At 40.7% G+C, this 17,237-nt stretch overlaps 1 protein-coding gene across 7 annotated transcripts in view; it reads right to left on the bottom strand.

Moving 5' to 3' along the window:
- AKT3 (AKT serine/threonine kinase 3) overlaps nt 1–17,237 on the bottom strand; it is a 221,104-nt gene that overhangs the window by 76,372 nt on the left and 127,495 nt on the right. For all 7 annotated transcript variants that reach the window (XM_077344810.1, XM_077344802.1, XM_077344821.1 and 4 more), the window contains 2 exons: nt 12,053–12,197; nt 30–161 (listed from right to left, as the gene is read on the bottom strand). In XM_077344810.1, the coding sequence (XP_077200925.1) occupies nt 30–161; nt 12,053–12,197 (277 nt within the window). The remainder of the gene's footprint in view (nt 1–29; nt 162–12,052; nt 12,198–17,237) is intronic.

Below are 17,237 nucleotides of genomic sequence, written 5' to 3'. Positions count from 1 at the left end.
ATATTACAAATAAAATTATATAAGCCTACCTTTGCAATAATAACTTCTTTTTTCAAAATCTTCATAGCATAGTATTTTCCACTTGCTTTCTCTCGGACCAGAATAACTTTGCCAAAAGTGCCTTTGCCAAGGAGTTTTAAGTAATCAAAATCATTCATTGTCTGCATAGAGCATAATATCAGGAATTAATAAAATTTACATCTTACAGATGTAGACATTAAAAGAATGTGATCCTCCTACCAAATACTACAGTCATTAAGTAACAAGCTTCTATTAAACAGTCCTCCCACCAGATACTACAGTTATTAAGTGAAGTGACAAGCTCCTATTAAACAACCATATCGTTCAGATTGATGGAATGCTAAACAGGAATATATATATATATATAAGGTTACACCTTTAGCTCATTCTTTTGGTCATTTAGCACTTATGGGTACAGATGTATTTACCAGAAAGGCATGACAATATATAAAATGTCAGGGATGCTATATCAAACTATACATTATATGTAAGAATAATTATTAGTCTTGTCTGTATTTCCTTGGATCTGCCAATTTCAAAATGATTATCAACTACAGAATAACCAAAATATGACAGCTCACTACGCTGTTATTGTCAGCACTGAAGCTCTATGAAGTCAAATTTTCTGAATGTACATGGTCTGATGATCATATACCATGCCAGTAACAGACTGCTGGATGACACCAACAATCAGACTGTTTGTTATTTTTAGGTACAGTTTGCAGAATGTTTGTTTTCAGAGCCAGTGTGCAGTATGTTTTATATGGGCAAAAATAATATTTAAACTATCTAAGAAATAGGATTGAAGTAAAAACAGCAATACATAAATCTAAAAATCAGCTTTACATAAAAACCTGGTGATTTTTTTAACATTGTCTACATTACAACTTTACATTACAAGACATGAAATGTTACTGTTATACTGGAACACTAGATACAGGTGATAGCACTTTAGAGATCTGAAGTTCAACTTTCCTCAGTACCTGACAACCCAGACCCCAGAAACTCAAAAACTAGACATAAAAATAACACAGACTGGAGCTAAAACTTCCATCATCAATGTGAGTTGTGAATGTAGTCTTGACCTTCCCTTCGCCCCTCCTCTTAAGCGCCTGCCAAGAGATGGGTCCATATAGAATAGAGTGCCAAGCAGCAGAGTGGACTACAGCCAGAACATTGTATCAACAGAAACAGCCTTCTTTGCTCTTGCATAACCCTGTGCTCCATTTACAGAACTTGATTCATTTGCATAAGACTAAATTCAGCTATTTAACAAAATCCCCATCTTGACTGGATTCATTTTTATCCTATCCATTAAAACAGCACAGCAATGCTAACTTACTTGAACATTTTTGACAATGTAATTGGTTTAACACACGTTAAATATTTGTTCATTTTTGTTTATTTACTTACTATATTTGTAGTCCACCACTCCTGGGCCTGCCTAGAAGATAATAAAACTGGACTTGTAGAAGCAATGTCCCTAACTCACAGAGGGACCATGTTTGCGGGCCTAGGCAAGCAGCAAATGTATGACATTTGCTACTCCATGGTTCTTCCCCCTGCAAGCAGGCTGGGGAAACAGGATTTTATTGAGCAGTAGGCAGGTACAAGATCTGTCTTAATGCTGTCCCAGTGTTCCTGCAGTTGTATTCAATAGAAACTGTGGCCAGCATTCTGTGTTGTCGTAGACATAGGGTTGCAGAACAAGTTTTTACCTTTCAATTCCATTCTGTAAAAATTGCCAGGATAATAATTCATGTATTGATGAAGCTAGCCAGAAGAACAAAAAGCTCCTGCCTGAAATACCCAGAAACTGTCCCTAGGAAATGAAGACTGCCAGAATCTTCTGAGGAATATAGGGAAGGATCTATTTAAAGAATTTCTATTCTTTAAGGAGAGCATCAGATCAGGGAGTATAATCAAATAGGGAGAACATGTCAAAACCATACAGAAAGTTAGAAGGCCAACAAGATAGCCAAGAAATGTAAAGACAAGAACAGAAACTTAATAAGAAATAGGAAAACATTTTAATTATTCTGTCTAAAGCAGGTTTTCTTAACCAAGGTTTCATGAAACCCTGGGGATTTGTGATGGCCCTGAAAAGGTTTTTCGAATGGGTGAAAGTTAATTATTGTTATATAATTTTTTTAATTTGTTAAACATTTATTGGGTGATATGATCATATATGGCCATGTCAACGTACCCCCCCAACTAAAATGGGCCTGGAGAGGGTGGGAAGGTGAGGGCCCCCAGTAGGCATGTGCACAGGTGTGATTCCCAACCATAATCTGCATGATCACACCGCTTCTGGGGTTTCTGGAAGCCTGAAGAATGTTTCAGGCGTTTCTCAGAGTTAAAGAAGTGGAGAAAGGCTAGAGGATGGATATAGCATTCATTTTATTTTGTAACCAATGACTGCTTGTATAAGTGAAGTTAATGTTCTCAGCCCAATCCCAAAACACCTTTATTAGCATGACATCACTGTTTATCATCAAATGATGTTGCATGCAATTTCACATACTGAAGATAAACTGATATTCCTAGATGTATGTCGAAAGTTGCATTACACCCCTCTAGAGGTATAGTTGTAAAGCTTAACAAATGTAACCTGGTTAGATGAGGTGACAGTGTTATAAAAGTTGGTCATAAAAATACCTCTACAAAGCCAAATTGATAGCTGTGTCAGTGTTCTTGTTCCTGTTTAAATATTGTTCTGGTTGACATGCTATGTTATGATTCTTATACTTGTTATATTTGTTGCAATGTTTTATGTAGTTACCTCATAATGTTACATGTAAACTGCCTACAGATGTATGGAAGGATGCTATAAAAATATAAATAAATATATGTTATTATAGAGGGCAGCTAATAATGGGTATGACTAGGAGAATTTTCTCAAGCCACTTTTATATTTGGCATAGCAAACAGGTTGCAACCTTTCCAGAATAAAGCAATTATTTGCAATCAGAAACCCAAATCTCTATAAAACTCTGAAGAGGTCATTTCTTTTCAGCTTGTGTACTAGGAAAGAAGCCTAGAACTATATTCTGGAAAATATGACAGTTGTAGACTACTTTCAGAAAATTGATACTGGAATGTAAAACAGCTTCACCCTATACAATCAAATAAATAGTATCATGTTGTTATGAATACAGTATGTTTGCCCACCCTGTTAATGCAACAACTGCTACAACAGCCTTTCTCAACTTTTTTTTACCATAAAACCCCTGAAACATTCTTCCAGGCTTTGAGAAACCACAGAAGATGGTGCAGAATATAATTGGGAAGCATAGCTGGATATATGCCCACCCGGGGCCCCTCCCTTTCCCACCACCTCCAGGCCCATCATTGGCTACTAGAGATATGAGGATCGACATGACCATATCCGGTCATATTACTTGATAAATGTTTAACAAATTTTAAAGCCAGCTTGGTGTAGTTGTTAGGAGTGTGGACTTCTAATCTGGCAAGCCAGGTGTGATTCTGTGCTCCCCCACATGTAGTCAGCTGGGTGACCTTGGGCTCGCCACAGCACTGCTAAAGCTGTTCAGAGCAGTGATATCAGGGCTCTCTCAGCCTCACCCATCCCACAGGGTGTCTGTTGTGGGGAGAGGAAAGGGAAGGCGACTGTAAGCCACTTTGAGACTCCTTTGGGTAGAGGAAAGTGGCACATAAGAACCAACTCTTTTTTCTCCTTGTTCTAAAATACATATGAAAAATTAATTAACTCTCACCCATTCAGGAGAGCCTTCCAGGACTGTCAAGAAACTTCACCCCTGAGTGCCTCCCCCTCCAACTGGCTTGCCTGTCTATCTAGCAGCCAGCCAATTGCCTTCCATCCCCCACCTCTGACCACCCCTTCCTCCTTCCCTCTGAGGTTTGGAGGCTGCAGATCCCTGCTGCATGAGAGCTGCCCCTGCTGGTGAGTTCCCTAACAGCTGCTTGCAGCCTTTCTAGGTCCTGGAAGGGGGGAGGCCCTGCACAGAGTTCTTCTAATCTACCCCCTAATCTAGCACCCTATGCATTCCTGAATACAATGGGCCTGGCCCCTAGTATAAACTATAAGACAACATTAGGTCACAAGATTTGCTTTAGAATGCCTAGGCCTGATCCTGCATAGAGCAGGGGGTTGGACTAGATGGCCTGTATGGCCCCTTCCAACTCTATGATTCTATGATTTTCACATACAATAAGCACTAGTGACAAGGAGATTGAATGGACATATGCAAGCTATAGAGAATAATTTAAAGAAATATTTTACAAAAAGTTATGAAAAAGAATGCTCCTTGTTAGATATAGCCCTGAGATGTCACAGTGATGTTTCAATATAAAAGTGCATGAATAAATAAATAAATAAAATATAGGAAATATGTAAGAACATGCAAAAACACATGGTTAAACTTGCCTAACGGAAAGAAAATTAACAGACTATAACACCAATTCCCAAGTATGGAAGGAGGGGTGGGAGGTACCTTTCTTTGCTGGGAAAGTCCGTTAAACCAAGGAGGAGTCAGTTTTGGTTTTGGAGCATGCTGGCACCAATCTTTGTGACATCCTGGAAGTCAAATTTAGGCTGCTAGGTTGGAGGCCATAAAGTCAGGAACTCTCCATGGAACCTTTCTCCAAACTGCTATCTATTCACTTGCAATATCAGCTACACAGGCACAGCTGGGGACTCTCAATGCTTGGTTGAAACGATGGTGAGAAGAACACAGTGTGGAGGTGTTTCTATGCAAATGCCAGAAGCCACCATCCCAAAGTGGGGAAGTTGGAGAGAAAAGCGGCAAATAAAAACCAACTCTTCTTCTTTAAGGGAAAACATAGATATAGTGAGCATAACAGAAACCTGATGGAAGGAAGAGTACTAGTGGAATGCAGTTCTCCCTGGACACAAACTCTATAGGAATGACAGGGAATGACATAGACGAGAAGGTGTATATAGGTTAAGGAGAGCATGCTGTCTAGTAAACTAGAAACCTATGGGTGACAATACCAGGCTCCAAAATAATTTAGTACTGGGACATGTATCAGGCATCTAACTGGGAGGAAACTGTAATAATTAGTGATTTTAACTACCCTCATATTTACTGGATAAATATGTGTTCCAGTCACACCAAAGATAATCCAAATGACACAAAAGAGCTGGTCATGGAACCAACCAGAGGGGAAGTGACCCTGGACTTAATCCTCAGTTGTTCTGCCAAAGACCTTAAGTCAAATGGAAACAATCATCATAATGGCATCAAATTTAATTTACATGTATGTGGGGAAGTATCTGAGAACTTCAACATGGTCATATTTGACTTCAAAAGAAGAAACTTCTCTAAGATGAGAAATATATTAAAAATAAGTTGAAAGGAACAGTCAAGAGAGCCAAAATCTCAATACTAGAAGCTCAGTTAAAATGTAGGCCATAGGTCAGGAAAGGAAGTACAAATTCTAAGAGGTCCCCAGCATGGCTAACAAGCAGGGTGAGTGAAGCTACGACTGAAAAAGGCTTCCTACAAAAACTGGAAGGTTAAGAAGAAGAAGAAGAGTTGGTTAACCCCAGAGAGACAAACAAAAATTTGCAGAAAGAAAATGCAAACAATTAGGGATGTAAGAAAGGATTCTGAGGAATGGACTGTTTCATGTATAAAGGTAAAGGTAAAGGTATCCCCTGTGCAAGCACCGGATAATGTCTGACCCTTGGGGTGACACCCTCTAGCGTTTTCATGGCAGACTCAATACAGGGTGGTTTGCCAGTGCCTTCCCCAGTCATTACCGTTTACCCCCCAGCAGCTTCATGTATAAAGATCAACAATAAAGAATCCTTAAAATACATTAGGAGCAGGAAACCGGCTAGGGAAGCAGGTGATGACAATGGAATTAAAGAAGGATAAGGAGGTTGCTGAGAAGTTAAACAAGTTCTTCTCATTGGTCTTCACTGCTGAAGATGTACGACAAATACCTGTTCTTGAAGGCATGTTTTAGGAGAGGATGATGCGGAGCTTAGACAAGTGAGGGTTCTACAACTGATAGATTAATTGCAAAATAACAAATGAGCAGGACTAGATGACATCAAACCTAATGCTCTTAAAGAACTCAAATGTAAAACTGCTGATCTTCTAAGACATGTTCCTAAGATCAGCCCCTGTAAAGAGAACTAGAGACTAGCTAATGTAACTCCCAATTGTTGAAAAGGATTGGGGGTGGGAAGCTATGCAGGAAATTACTGACCAGTTAGCTTCACATCTTCCGGGTAAATTGATGGAAAGCTTTATTAAAAATAAAACTGTCAGGCATATAGAGGGACAAGCTCTGCTGAATAAAAACCAACATGGCTTCTGCAAAGGTAAGTCCTGTCTCACTAACCTTTTAGTGTTCTCTGAAAGTGTCAATAAATGTGTGGAACAGGAGTGAGCCGGTAGATATTGTGTATTTGGATTTCCAGAAGGTTTTTGATCAAGTCCCTCAACAGCGACTCCTGAGCAAACTTCCGAATCATAGGATAAGTGGACAAGTCATATGAGTTGGAAATTGGCTAAAAAACAGGAAGCAGAAAGTAAGGATATATGGTCAGTTCTCACATTGGAGGGATATGATCTGCACTGGGACCAGTGCTTTTCAATGTGTTCATAAATGACCTACTATCAGAGGTCAGTAGTGAGGTGGCCAAGTTTGCAGATGACACCAAATTATTTAGAGTGGTTAAGACAAATATGGATAGTGAAACATTCCCAAAAGTTATCTTCAAACTGGGAGAATAGGTATTAAAATGGCAAATGAGATTCAGTGTAAGCAAATGTAAAGTTGGGGGTGAATAATCTCAACTTCTCATATAAACTGATGGGATCTGACTTGGCAGCAGCTGCCTAAGAAAGAGGGAGTTTGAGGTAGTAGTGGATATCTTATGAAAATGTCAATGCAGGGTGTAGCTGTAGTGAAAAATACCATGCTGGCCATAATTAGAACAGGAACAAAGAAAAAACTGCTGCTATCATATTGTATTGTATAGCTTGAAAATGTGCAGAAAAGAGCAACCAAAATCCTCAAGAGGCTACAGCAACTGCTCTATGAGGCTCAATTAAAGCACTTAGGGCTATTTCACCTACAAAAATGTGAGTAAGGAGAGACATGGTAGAGGTTTATAAAATTATGCATGCCATGGTGAGGACGGACAAGAAGAAACTTCTTTCCTCTCCCACAGTACTAGAACCTGAGATCATCTACTGAAGCTAAAGGGTGGGATATTCAGGACAGACAAAAATAAATATTTATTTGCACATCATATAATTAATTTGTGGAAGTTGCTGTCACAAGATGTGGTCACGGACACCAATTTGGAGAGCTTTTAAAGGGGAGTGACAAATTAATGGAGGACTGGGCAATCATTGGTATTGCTATCCAGGATTTTTCAAAAATCCAAAAAAATGTTCAGGTCCAATAGACCTGAATCAAAAATACTGATTTGGAAAAAAATGCACATACCCTAGCTACTCCTATCATTCTGTAGAATGAAACAATTCAAAAGGACATTTTCATAAAACAAATCAGGATACAGCTAACATCTGTGAGATTTAAGTCAGTCTCCATTGTACGTATTATGCTATATATATATGCATATTACATTGTTCTACAGTTTTGTAATCCAGCTTTATTATACTGTATTATACTTTACTAGTAAGCAAGCCCGCTGTAATCCCAATACAGCGGGCGCTAAGCAAGGGAGCCCCCGGCAGCCGCGCGCAGGGTGGCTGGCGGGGGCTCCCTGGTCGGTGGCCTGACGCAGCGAGAGGCGCTTCGCGCCTCTGCCGCGTCAGGCCGCCGGCAAGGGAGCAACTGTGATCCGGCAGGGCGGGAATCGGAGAGGCCAATCGGCAGGTGCAAAGCCGATGGTCTGTCCAGAGGAAGGGGCCAATCGGCACCCTTCCTCATCCCGGACAGAGCCCGCCCTAACTCCTCCCCCTAAGCCCTTATGGCTTTATTTAGTATGCGGCACCGGCACCGCCGCGGGCGGGGTTAGGATTATACTGTTGATTGTATATAACAGTTCTCCTGCATTTTCGGTAGTCTTGACATTCCTGCTCTACTGTGTGTATTTTATTGTTTTAGTGCACTACACTCAAGTTCCATTGTATGTATTATACTGTTCTTATTCAATTGCTTTGAGTTGTAACTTGCCTTGAATCTCAGCGAAAAAGTAAGTTGGCAAAAACCTGGGTTATTGTTTACCTTCAAATACAGATACCTAAAAGCATATAGTTACTAAAATATAGGAGCAATGGAGTATACCATTACTAACACACCAAGGTTCTCACTATGACTTTACCGAAATGGAGATAGTGACAGATTTTATTTTCCTAGGCTCCAAGATCACTGCAGATGGGGACTGCAGCAAAGAAATTAAAAGACACTTGCTCCTGGGGAGGAAAGCTATGACAAATCTACACAGCATCCTAAAAAGCAGAGTCATCACCCTGCCAACAAAAGTGCATTTAGTCAAGGCTATGGTATTCCCAGTTGCAATGTACGGCTGTGAAAGTTGAACCATAAGGAAGGCCGAGCGTCAAAGAATTGAGGCTTTTGAACTCTAGTGCTGGAGAAGACTCTTGCGAGTCCCTTGGACTGCAAGGCGAACAAACCGGTCAGTCTTACAGGAGATCAGCCCTGCCTGCTTCTTAGAAGGCCAGATCCTGAAGATGAAACTCAAATACTTTGGCCACCTCATGAGATGGAAGGACTCCCTGGAGAAGAGCCTAATGCTGGGAGCGATCAAGGGCAAAAGAAGACGGGAACGACAGAGAATGAGGTGGCTGGATGGAGTCACTGAAGCAATAGGTGCAAACTTAAATGGACTCCAGGGAATGGAAGAGTAGTGGTCCCCAACCACCGGGCTGTGGCCCGGTGCCGGGCCGCGAAGGCCCTGACACCGGGCCGCAGCTCCCTCCCCCCCCCCCCGCAGTAAGAAACTTCCCAGGCCGCAAGCTTGTAGCCTGGAAAGCTTCTTACTGTGTGTGGGGGGGAGGGAAGCAGGGCCACGCATGTGCAATGTGTATGCGTGGTCGAGCGTGCATGTGCCATGCGCGGCCGGGCAATTGCCCTCCCCGCTGCCGCCAGTCCCCAGCCTGAAAAAGGTTGGGGACCACTGTTAGAGGACAGGAAGGCTTGGATGATCATAGTCCATGGGGTCGCGATGGGTCAGACACGACTTCGCACCTAACAACAACATGACTGTACCTCTACTGTGCAACCCTATGCAGTTATACCTTTTCTGGAACCACAAATCTACATTTTTGGGTCTGTATGCTTATAACCAAGTAGGAAGTTTCGTATTTTGTATATTCATCGCTTTCCAATAAAATGTATTTCTGAGAAAATACCTTTTCCCTGTTGTGATCCTGGAAAATGGGACTCTGATGCTACCTGTGGTTCTAGTGTAGGCATTTGGGGTTGCGAGTTACAGTACTCCAAGCTGGAGGTAGCACCTTGGTCAGATTCTTCCTTGGTTGAACTGCCAAAGTGATTCCAGTGGTTAATCCTCCTGTTCTCCATCTGAGAATTGGATTTTGGTCTTTCCTTGTGACTGGGTAGCAAGTTTGCCCCAGCTCAGTATCTTACTGGCTTGTGGCCAAGTAAGATTTCTTTACCTCCTGATTTCTCTTATATCCAGTAGATGATGCTAGCAGATCACAAGCTGTTATTGTTTAGAAAGAAGCATTTGCTCAATTTCATTTTAAAAATATCTCAACTTTATTATCAACTGGGGAGCCCATCACCTTTTTAAAGTAACTACACATAGTCTGGATGTTCAGTGGAATTATTTTTCCCAGTTCTGAGGCATATTTTGTCTGGAAATATGAATATGTAGTTAATGCAAATAAATTAACAGGCAACAAGGGTAATTTCTGGCATACTGTTAAAGGAATAGTTCTATACCTTTGTGGAGGTGGGGTTGAAGAAAGTTTTTGCACAGTGTAGTAGAAAGAAGGAGAGGCTGAATATAATAATCCACTTAGATGCCACATTGCTATCACGCATCCAGGAGGGAGGTTGACGTACAGAAGAAACCTGATGAGCTGCCTCAGCTGAGGTGAGGCTATCATGCCTACAAGGAGTACACCCTTCTTGCTATCCTATTGTTTGTGTAGTCTAAAACCAAAGGTAGCAGAGGAAGACTAAGCCCCTGAGTCCATAACACAGACAGCCTGCCACTGCCACCTGGCATAGAAGATGTGTGCGTCACACTACCACAAAACTGTATTAGGGGCTTCAGCCCCACCATCCCTCCAAAGTTTACAGTCATGCACAGAGGTGCTCATCACACCCATTGAAACATACATAAATGGTGGAAAATATTTCAACAGAAAGAGATGAACATGTTCATGCACTGGCAAGTTTCTGGAAACGTGTTCTGCATAGAGACAGAACTCTAATATGGAACAATACAGAAACTATAAGGTTGAAAAAAGACTGAACTGGATGAAGTTTTCCCTTTACAAAGACATTGCTTAAGGAGTCATTTTCCTACAGTGCTATCCACACAGTTATACGGTGTGAAAACCTCAGCCATGCAGGAAGGACTGGATCATTCCCATGCACCTACTTCTCCACTGGAGGCTGTATCATTAATACCACTCATTAAAAAACTTACAAATATAGTTATGTCAATAGGACTCTCTTTATCAATAAGACATACTATTAAGTGGCAGGTGAAATTATACTGCCTTGTACATTTCTACTTATCATTTGCTTGTGGTGTGATTGTTTCAAATATAATGTTAAGTCACCTGTAATACTAAGAATTCCTGCTGGAATAATAGTTAGTTCAGGTCTGGTTCCTAGTTATGGGGAAATCTTGACAATTACCAATAAACAACAGACCCTCTGATTATATACTTAATAAGCAACAGAACCAGAATATGAAATTAATAACTTTAGGCTCACATAAGGAAAATGTTTACTGGCAAAAATTCAGTTAATGATGACAAAGCAATTTTTGTTTAAATTAATTGCCATATATTTTATTTCCTTTAAAAATTTACTCCTTGGAATTCAAACTCATCTTTCTATTTCATAATCTGATTATCCTTATAAAGAGAGTCCCTGGTACAAAAATTATTGGCATTGGCATAGAAATATGTGACAAAGATAATGTGTAACATTAACAATATGCAATATATTTATGACGGTAAAAAACTATATTAGAAAAGTGTAAGAATACTATTTTATGTGTCTTTGGATCAAGAAAGTTGTAGTATAGCCACAGTATATAGTACAATGCTGAATATAGAAGACTTTAATATCTTTTCAATATATTAGTTAATAATGCTTTTCCCATTAAAATGTCAAAAAAGGTAAATAAAATTGTCTTGGTACTACAGATAATAAATGTGAACAGATAATTAATATGAACATATACCCAAAGAGCACTGATTATTATTTTTAGCACTACATATTAAGATTCTCTAACATGTTCCTTTACAAATAACAAAACAAAAATCTGACAACATTAACTTTCCCGGGAATAAGCCCCACTGAATAAAATGGGACTTACTTTTGAGTAAATGTGTTCAGGATTGCTCCCTTATGCTACCAAGACAGAAAAGTTACCAGTCATTATTAGTTTTAGGAAAAGTCTATCCTACACTTTGGTTTCTGAAAACTGTTTCCATCTGCAGTTTTTACTGTTTGGTAAGTTTTCAGTTAGCTGCTACAATACAGCATATGTAGCAATCCACACTCATGTCAGTACTAAATAGACTATTCTTCCACTCAGTACAGAAGACAATATATGAATCCCCCTCCTACCTTCATTCTGTTTGATCACAAAACGCTGCTGAATTCCACCACAAAAATAAGCTATAGTTAAGGACCTACAAAGTTACTGTGGAATAGAGTGTTGTCTTTGGGAACAATCCCTAAACTCTGTTATTCTGTCACCTGTATAAGAACTGAGCACTTAATGATGACTTCTATAGTTTAAAAAATTATATTTTATTGTTTTAAAATTTCTTTTTGGAGTGCCAGAAGTTATACTGTGGCATACCTTTCTTTTATGGTGAGTTGTGGATGCATCCATCTCCTCTTCTCCTATATTATCAATCTGTGATGTTGGACTACAATTCATTCTTTCCTCTTCCTGCCTTTGAAGCCTGTCAGCTACTGCTTGAATGGCTTCTGTCCATTCTTCCCTATCCAAAGCAAGATATATTTATTAATAAGTATCTTTCAAAAATATATAAGTCAATAACAGGTGATTATCCAGACAACTGCGTATGACGGCAGATCCCAGCATGAGCTACAAAAGATAAACATATGTAAGCACACATATATAGGCACAATCATTGAGACCCTTTGAGTGAGCAGTGGCGCTAAAAATTCAAATAAAATTTTCATGGCAATGTAAATGTCTCTTTTAGCTTGGGGCTCTCATTTGCTAAACATCAACTGTAAAGTTCAAGTACTGGTATCTTATACTATACCTTTTCCAGATTACGGTCACTTTTGGAATTCTGATGCAGCATGGCAGGCACAGCCACAAAATGGCTTCCATAAAATAAATGCCATAGGAGGGAAAGCCAGACAAAGTAGCTAACTTTAGCCACACAGTGAAGATTTTTGTGCTGTGGTGGCAGCTGCTGCTGAAATGTTTTTGTATGAGTTTTTATTTGTCAATCTCTCTTAGCCAATCAGGAAAGAACAGTATTTAAATAAAATATTTATTTAATTTTTAAGCTGCACAGCTACTCAAAACGCTTGTTGGGCAAAGTCCCACCTGGCCTTGTCAGTTTCTAAAATTACTTGGTGGGCAGCAAGAAAGGCTTCAATGGACACCATGATGTCCATGGGCACCACATTGGAGACCTCTGAATTAAGGTTTCAACTGACCATTCTAGGTATCTGCTGCATTCTCTTTAAACACTCCTATTTTGGTTGTGCAAGCTTCCCACTACCAACCACTCCGCAACTGTTCACACTTCCACAGAGAACTATACATGTTGGAAGCTCCATGATTAACAGCTTGCATGAGGGACTGACTACATCAGCCCCAAAACGTTCATAACTTTTTCTGAAATAGATATTGTACTATACAAGCAGTTTAATTTAGTATCACAGTGATGCAAAATACATATTGATTAACTGATTTCAATGGGATTTACTTCCAAGTAATATATTGAAAAGCAAGGTGAAAAATATTTTACTTTATACTTAAATTTCTGAATGCAGTGGTTCAGAGACCTTTTGTACAGTAGCAAAAGAGAAGCTAAATGACAAGATTTACTTTATTTTATTTACACAAAATTTACACCACATACCAAAATTCACCATATCATGAATTACAATAAATCACAATATTACATTAGATATAAATTCTTTCTTCCAGCTTCTTCTGTAAAAAGCATTACTTGTTAATTATTAATTATTATCACAACATCTCACTTTCATAAGCAGAAAATGGTTACACTTACCTGTGAATGATGTTCACCAAGTGCCTTCTGTTCAGGCACACATGGGACTGCTTCAGAGCAGACCTGTCATAGAGTTTTCTAAACATTTCTAGAATTTACAGCTGTGTGCTTCCCCCTCTCATTCAGCACAGAAGAGCTGAAAACTCTTGTTCCTTCCCAAATGGTCCTGTGAGAGAGATAGGGAAAGCACTATTCCCTCAGTCTTCTTTCCGCTGCTATGGAGATTGAGAATAAGGTACATGGCCCGCAGGGGAAAGGAGGGAGAGATGTGTGTTTGCACTTGATGAACATCAGTTATGAGTGAATGCAGCCATGTTTTCATCATCGTGTCTTCTGCGTAGTCCACATGGGAGACTAGCAACCTCTCTCTTACCACAGATGTTTCAGTTAAACACCCGGAAGAAGTTCCCGACAGAACGCTTCCTCGGTGAAACACGCTTCCTCAGGAGGTGGTGAGTTCTCCTTCTTTGGAAGTTTATAAGCAAAGGCTAGATAGTCATCTCTCAGAAATGCTGATTTTATGAACTTAGGCAGATTGTGACTGGGTGGGCAGGAAAGAATGTTCCAGTGTTTGTCTCTTGTGACCCTTCCTTGCATACCTATGGAATTGCTCATTGCTACTGTGGGATGGTAGTTGAATTTCCTCCAGGCCAGGCTGGATTCTGGAGATTTTGTGTTGAGGGATCACTTGGGAATGAAATTAGAGTCACCATGGGTGGGCAGGTAGTTGTGAGTTCCTGCATTGAGCAGGAGGTTGGACTAGATGACCCTGAAGGTCCCTTACAACTCTATGATTCTATGATTCTATGTCCCAGAGGAATGGACCTGATCCAATGGGATGAAATTAATTCAAAAGAAATTCCATCTAAACATCTGGAAGAAGTTCCTGACAGTTTGAGCGGTTTCTCAGTGGAACAGGCTTCCTCGGGTGGTGGTGGGTTCTCCATCTTTGGAAATTTTTAAACAGAGGCTAGATAGCCATCTAACAGAAAGGCTGATTCTGTGAAGATCCAAGGGGGTAGCAGGTTACAGTGGATGAGCGATAGGGTTGTAAGTGTCCTGTATAGTGCAGGGGGTTGGACTAGATGACCCAAGAGGACCCTTCCAACTCTATGATTCTATGATTCTAGGTAAGTAATTAAGCAGGGATAATTGCTTTTCCAACAGCTGCCTAGCACCTGGAATTGATTTTTATTATTATTTTATCTATATCCCGCCTCCCCCCGAAGGCTCTAGGCGGCTCACATAAAATCCCATCCCCTAAAATCCATAACAATAACATAAAATTGCAGTGAAAAACAACCAATTAATCAACAATAACAACAATAGATGGCATAGTACTAATCATCAAGTCTCCGCAGCCTCAGCTACAGGGAGGTGGAGGGAGCTGGCACTCACTACTGCCAGATTTTGTGAGGGGGGGGGGCTGATCCTCCTCACCACCCGGCCTCACCGTAGGCCTGGTGGAAGAGCTCCATTTTACAGGCTCTGCGGAATGCTGGTAATTCCCGCAGGGGCCTCAGCTCTTCCGGGAGCTCATTCCACCAGGTCGGGGCCAGGACCAAAAAGGCCCTGGCCCTGGTAGAGGCCAGGCGGGCTTCCTTGGGACCAGGGATAACCAATAAATTGGCCCCTGCTGAGCATAAAGCCCTGCGGGGGATATAGGGTGAAAGCTGGTCCCTCATATATGCTGGGCCCAGACCACGGATGGCCTTGAAGGTCAAAACCAAAACCTTGAACCTGATCCAGAATATAATCGGTAACCCATGCAGCTGCCTCAGGACTGGCTGGATATGGGTCCTCCACAGTGTAGCTGTGAGGACCCTAGCAGCCGCATTTTGGACTAGTTGCAGTTTCCAGATCAAGCCCAGAGGCAGGCCAGCGTACAGCGAGTTACAGAAATCTAATCTGGAGGTGACCGTCGCATGGATCACTGTGGCTAGGTGTTCAGAGGACAGATATGGTGCTAGTAGCCAGGCCTGGCGAAGGTGGAAAAATGCCTGGCCAGCTACCTGCTAACCTGTGCCTCGAGTGTTAGTGAGGCATCAATAGTCACCCCCAAGTTCCTGACCTGAGACGCGATATTAAGTTGCATCCCGGCCAGAGAGGGTAAGTGCGATTCCTGATCTGCCTCCTTACAGCCCAACCACAGGACCTCCGTCTTGGAGGGGTTGAGTTTCAGGTGACTGAATAGTGTCGATTGAATAGTGTTTGATGTACATCAGTAGATAGGACCAAGTCAATGGACAGGTATCTAAAGGCTGAGCCCTTGTTGAATGTGCTTTTAATGTATGACATTGTGTATGACTTCTAGTGTATGACATATTTATTGTAGTTTTTGCCCAACTAGACAGGGTTTGTGATGAGACTGCTTTCCCATTGGTAAGGTTTTTAAAGCAAATACTGCAGATAGATTTAAATAAAATAACGTTTTCCTCACATCTAATATGTGCTGGAGATTGAGGTTCCTGGAAGAACACTGTTAGGATTATGGCTTGAGACAGGGGAAACTACCTTGAGAGTAAAGTTGAGACTGGGTCACTTTGTTGTCCATGAATAATAGCATTTTTCCCTCAATGATATCTGAAAAAGTGTATATCTTAACTGTTCTAAGCATTAATGTGAAGTCTTGATTCAACAGGCTTCCAGTGCTCATTGATACAAACTGAGCCACAGTGAGCTCCCCATTCTTTTAGAGAAGTATCTGTAAACAGATGAAGATTGGGGGAGGGAACTGCTAGAGACACTCCTTTTATGAGGCTGGAATCTAGTCATCATCAGGACAGGAATCTAAGAATCGGTCTAGGAATAGTGTTTCTGCCACTGAGGGTCTCATCCCCATCTAGAATCACTTCTGCAGGGGATGTATGTGAAGTCTCGCAAGCTGAATTGCAGCTGTGGTGGAGGCCATGCCACCTAGCAGTTTCTAAATGTGGACAACATTTTGGAATCTTGTGTGAGAAAATCTGGACACCTATTATTGTATCTTCCTAAGTCTACTCACTGGGAGATACGTTCTGTGTAAGATAAAATGAACTCCACATCCTTGGCACAGACTAGAATGGATTGAGGAAAGTTTCTGACAACCCTCAACTATTCCAAGAAGTCTATTGTTAATACTATATGTGATGTGAGTGTGACTTTGATTCCCCAATGAGCAACCAGTCATCCAATTAAAGGTAGATCAAACAGCCCTTCAAATGTAAGTAAGCTAAAATCATTGAGAAACATTTCGTGAAGACACTCGAGATAGATGGCAAACCAAACAGCAGCATAGAATACTGATAAGACTGACCTTCCAATCTGAATCTTAGGAGTTTTCTGCAAGTCTCATGAAGAGTAATGTAGAAGTACAGATCCTAGGACTGCAAACCAACATTCTTTATCGATGAAGGGGAAGTAATCTTCTAAAGTTAGATATGAACTTTACAGATGATCAAATTCTTATTAAAATTGTTGAGGTCTAAGATAGGCCTGACTCCACCTCCCCTTTTGTAAATCAAAAAGTAATTGGAGTAAAATTCTGACTGTTCTTGTGGGGGGAGGGGTTTCTTATTGCACAGCTCCCTTTTGGAGATGATGAACCTCTTGCTGAAAAAATAAGCTGGAGGCATTTCTTCCAGGACTGAATTCAAAACAAGGAGTGGATTTAAAGCCCATAAAGTATTCAAACTTTATTATAAACAAAACCCAAGCATTTTGTATAGCTGAATTCAAACGGTGTGTGAACAAGGAAAGGAAAGCCTTTCTGAAAACTGTGAG

Source organism: Paroedura picta, chromosome 1 (assembly GCF_049243985.1).
Source record: "Paroedura picta isolate Pp20150507F chromosome 1, Ppicta_v3.0, whole genome shotgun sequence".
In the NCBI taxonomy this organism is placed as follows: Eukaryota; Metazoa; Chordata; class Lepidosauria; order Squamata; family Gekkonidae; genus Paroedura; species Paroedura picta.
The sequence above is the reverse complement of the archived record's forward strand: the minus strand, read 5'-3'. Positions and strand labels throughout refer to the sequence as shown.